This window comes from Lolium rigidum, chromosome 4 (assembly GCF_022539505.1).
Source record: "Lolium rigidum isolate FL_2022 chromosome 4, APGP_CSIRO_Lrig_0.1, whole genome shotgun sequence".
NCBI classification, from domain to species: domain Eukaryota; kingdom Viridiplantae; phylum Streptophyta; class Magnoliopsida; order Poales; family Poaceae; genus Lolium; species Lolium rigidum.
Window position 1 is genome coordinate 146,043,313 of NC_061511.1, and position 5,112 is coordinate 146,048,424.

General features: G+C 45.8%; 1 protein-coding gene across 1 annotated transcript; it reads left to right on the forward strand.

Moving 5' to 3' along the window:
- Positions 1 to 997: 997 nt before the first annotated feature.
- On the forward strand, positions 998 to 4,168 carry LOC124708536 (F-box/FBD/LRR-repeat protein At1g13570-like). The gene is made up of 5 exons (XM_047240217.1): positions 998 to 1,086; positions 2,110 to 2,224; positions 2,306 to 3,178; positions 3,278 to 3,421; positions 3,688 to 4,168. Exons 2-5 carry the CDS (start codon positions 2,117 to 2,119, stop codon positions 3,994 to 3,996), a joined length of 1,434 nt encoding a protein of 477 aa, XP_047096173.1. The 5' UTR covers positions 998 to 1,086; positions 2,110 to 2,116; the 3' UTR covers positions 3,997 to 4,168.
- Positions 4,169 to 5,112: the final 944 nt, after the last annotated feature.

Consider the following 5,112-nt stretch of genomic DNA (forward strand, 5'->3'; position numbering starts at 1 on the left):
CCCGTCCATCCTTGCTTGATTTGACGGAACTCCCAACGAAGCGTCGGAGATGCGCTTGTCGCTCCGCCGAATCAACTGATTCGCCTCTTCTGATATGAAATCAGCCGGATGTCGCCGGTGAGCCATGTGTTGTCGCCGGATTTTGTGCTGTGGCCGGATGTCGCCGAATGTCGCCGGCTATTCCAGCTAATCCCCTCCCCTCCCAAACCTTATCTCTTCTGCCGTTACTGTTTCAAAAATGACCGGTAGAAATGAGAATGGGGAGAATGGGATCTAGCCGCGAAGCAAAATTACAGGGAGGACCTATTTGCAAAATTAACAACAAAGACAGATCCACCACAACACAAACTCGGCCCAAGAAAAGGGACAACAGGCCAGGAAAAAAAGCCCGCAAAAAGCCCACAAACTACACCACACGGGCCAACTCAAAACGACTGAGACATATTAGATTTCAGGCGGCTGATTTCTAGCGTTTCCGTAATTATAACTACTACCAGATTATCACTTACTCTATTAACGAGTAGCAATTGTCAGACACGGACTCGAGTCCACTCGTCCAGGGAAACGAGTATTCTCCTAAGCTCACAGAGACCTCGACGGCGGAGTCCTCCGTGTGTCGCACCATGCTCGTCGGCGCGGCGGCCTCCTTGCAACGCGGTCGTCGTTGGAGACCTCCTCCGCTCGTTGACGGCGGCGTGCTGAGCCCTCTGTGCGCCGTGCCGCGCTCGCCAGTGGAGCCTGACGGATGCATCCATGTGTCTCGTCGCGGGGTCGTGAGCTCCTAGCCTAGGTGTCCTGTGGTGTTTTCTGACTTGTGAAGAGCGGGCGCACCACCAGCGATGCTTTTCACGAATCATAATGCACCGCCGCACGAGCCAGCGAACCGTGCGGCGCCTCTCGTTAGCTTTTTCCAACAAAAAATCACACGTGGAAGGACCCAAGTACTACTACCTCAGTTCAGTGGCCAACGCGTAATTTCTCTACCTTATTAGCCCGCTCGACGCTCGTGTTCCTCTGTTCGTCAGGAGAGGCAGAGGAGCGGCGACTCAAGCCGACCACGGCCACTCCGGCGACTCCGACCTCCAGGTAACCCACTCCTATCCCTGCCTGTCCTCTTTCCCATCTCTGAAATCGCAATTAGTACCATAGCAGCTCGTCAGTTCTTCAGTGCCCTCAGCGGAACCTACAGCGGATGAAAATGGGAAAAGATACGATTGGGGTGCATGTGAGCTAAAATCGAGAGCAAAATCGAGAGGGAAATGAAAAGTGGGTCGCCGGAGACGCCGCGCCGGCGCCTCCCGCGTGTCTGGCGGGCAGAGGAGCCCTGGATTCCACGCGTGTCTGGAGTATTCGGATCTCAGAGTGTGATCACGCGGCGGAGGGCAAAGGAGCTCGGGGAGACAGAGCGCGGCGTCGGGGCGGCGGCTCTGATCGAAGCCGCATCCCGTACAGAATTGTGTTGTCCGCCTGGAGGTCCGGATTTGTGATGGAGTGATGGGAGGCCCCTGATTTTTTTTATTTTTTTTTTGCAAAAGTACTTGCCAAAGAGGATCACGACTCGGAGACTCGATCAGGACAAGTGACGGACAAGGACGCAACGCAACTCTAGCCGACTCGAGCACAATGCGGCAGCCGGCAGGGATACAAATCCTTCCATCTCCCATTGTTTCTGCTCTTAAATTTAGAACCAAAATTCCGCCGCATAATCTCCAACGACTCTGGATCCACGGTTTCCTGGCGATATCTCTGCAACAGAGAGCGTGATTTCCATCCCTGATTTGCTCGCGTCGGAGGGAGTTCATCGACAGGTCCACCACCGTGTTCAGGTCAGTTCCTCTTCCTAGACAATCACCTCTCACCGTCCTGGCTGAAACCACCGCGTCCAGGCCCACTTCCTCGTCCTAGACAAATCCTCTCGACCTCCCCGTTGAAACTCTTCCATCAATTGGACGGACCTTCCGATAACCAAAACGCCGACAGCATATTCCTCTACCTTATGGTTCATTGATCAAACGAATTGCCTGTGGTTGTCTGTCGCCCTGAGTTCTGACCATCGTGATCCGTTTGGTAATACTACCAAAATAACAAACTCTACCTTGTTAATTTCAGGTTCGCAATGATCAACCATACAGTATGCAAAAGAACATCCTCAAACCATGTCAGTGGGAAACCGGTCTATAAGAAGAAAGCAAGGCCAAAAGCTAAACTGGAAGACCTTCCACAGGTATGCCAAACTTTCTTTTCGGTGTTATAATGTATATACTAGTATAGATGGGATTTCTAATCTTGAGGGATACTGACGCAGGATGTGCTGTGCACCATTGTATCAAAGTTGCCTGCTAAAGAGATTTCAAGAGCTAGTGTTTTATCAAGCAATTGGAGATATATCAGCGGTATTTGCTTCTACAAATTATGTTTCACTGGTGCTGCTGGGTGTTCCCGTGACAGTTTTGAAAGAGATCAGTACTGCCAGTATATGCAGAAATTCATCGATTATGTTAATGTGGCCGTACAAAATTGCCATGCCAAGTTGGTTGAAGAATTCTATGTCAAATTCGAGTTTGACACAATGCTGCTTGATCATCTAAATAATTGGGTTAATTTTGCGGTATCATCACGTGCAAAAAGCATAGCTATTTATCTGTGTCCTATTATCAAGAGACGTACGGATGTTGATCGCTACGTGTTCCCATTTCACCTTTTGAATAGTGAAAGCAACATGTCTCATCTACAGTGTATGCAGCTTAGCTTTGTATCTTTCAGACCACCATCTGAATTCAGAGGTTTCCCAAGCCTGAGAAAGCTTGATTTGGAGTTTGTGGATATCACTATAAAGGATCTTGATGTTGTATTGTCCAATTGCGGTAATCTCAAATGGCTGAGTTTGGTCAGATGCTTCCTGAATTGCGAGCTAAAGTTAGATCATCTGTTTTCCAGCCTACTACACCTAACAGTTGTCCGCTGTAGGACAACCAGGGTAGAACTCCGTGTTATGAAGCTTGTTACCTTTGAATACGATGGAGATTTGGTTCCTATTGTTCTAAGACAAGATTCAAAGTTGGATAATGCACATATAAAGTTCGACAAGGCAAATTTTCAAGATGCTACCACTGCACTTCTCAATGGCATTCCGAGCATGCAAAATCTCACTTTACATATTACTTGGCAGCGACTAGAGGTTTGTTCCTGGAAACAATTCAATTTAGCTAACATCATCTATCCAATGACTTTTGTCATTTTTTAGATCTACAATGACCGTTGTTCTTTTGTCTTGCAGACGCAATTTCCATTGAATAACACAGGCAAGTTTTCCCATCTTAGGGTCTTACAATTGTTAATGGGTGTAAGCCTTGAAGACATCAACAAGTTTCCCTTTTCCATTCTGAGGACAGCTCCGTTTATTGAGAAATTAGAGATCCATGTAAGTAGTCTTCTTGATTCTTATTTGCCAATAGATATATTAATTTTTGGGTACCACGTTCTATTTGCTTGTAGCAGTTCTACCTTGTTTCCTTTGGTGGTAGGCTATGTTACACTTCTTATTCCTGGGATGAATACAGAATTTCTGTGTCACAGGCAATTGAGTCACTGAAATTCGAACAATGAGCCATTCATGCATGTTTAATGGACGGATCTTACATATACACATCGTGTGTTAATCATACACACCCTTTTTTGATCTTGCAGTTTGTAGGCGGTGATAATAGTTGGTTTGTGAAGAAGGGTTCAGGCAGGAAGCACCTTGAGCAGTGTGAATATAATTATCTGAAGAGTCTGTATATGACAGGATATAAAGGGGCAATAGGTCAACTTGAATTTCTTCTGTATATTGTGGAAAATGCCCCTGCCCTGGAGGTATTAACTGTGGACATGTCTCAACGGCTTTATGGACATCCCTTGTATAAGAAGATGAATTTAGCAGAGCAACAGCATGCATTGAGAGCGGTGCTCTGCAAAAGCATGCTTTCGTCCAAAGTGAAGCTTTATGTTCTGTAGTTAGGTGTTAGGACTGCTTTAGACGAAGCAGTTGTGTATTGGAAGGTTCCTATTTTGCATGTTCTTTTGAGTAGCTAAAGGTTACAGGACGCACATGTATTTGATGCTGTCATAAGTATTTATGAACAATTGCTTGGCTCCATAAAAGAAAAGCTAGTATATTTTTTTCTGAGCAGAAGGTTTTCATTGAACTCGTCAACATGTTTCAAGCTATACCATTGAACCAGCTGTTGAACCAGACTAACTGTTTCGAAAGTTAAATTTCTGTAAAATTATTGTTCAAAATCCAACATTCGAAACAACCTTGTCATTTTATTGAACTCAACAGCCTGTTTCAAGATGTACCGATGAACCAGCTGTCATTTCTTTGCTTCATCCCTAAACCTAAACATCAAAAGATGAAGCAAAGAAATGACAAGGGATGGGCAGTTCAGTACCAATTTTATCAAAGATGAATACAGAGGAGATGTATGGATAAACTACTACAGTATGTCAATTTCATTTTCTGCACATTGGCACTACTTCAGCAGGAACTACACCATGTCCCAATCTGAAGGATCGTCAAGCCCGTTGGAGACTTTCTTCATCAAAACCGTAGACTTCTCCACCAGTTCTAGTGCTCCTGCATGCTTGAATAGGTCCAGGATCTTCTGAGCTACATCAGCGTCCATGGTAGCTGGTACATCTACAAGAAGTGGCTCCTTGGAATCAATCCAGTATGTCAGCACATTCTGCGCTTCTTCAATGGATTCAACTGTGATCACTCCATTGATTAGCCCACCAGTCTGAGCTTCAGGATGCATCCTCTGGAGATAGAATCCCACCGAACTGAAAGCTGACCCTCCATACGACAAGGCTGAGCCAGCACCCCCTAAGAACTTGCTTACCGTTTTGGAGATTTTCGCAGATTTGTTAGCCATCCGCCATCCGCGCTACACAACCTTTCTCATTGGACCTAAACTCGCTCATGTGTCTAAAATATAACTTGGCGACATCAACTTCTTCCTTGAGATATACTAGGTTAGATCCTAGGTGGGAAGAAGTGAGACCAAGCTGAGAGGCCAAAATTTGTCCAATAGTTATCCCTCTACGACACATCCTGGTCAAAGATCTTGA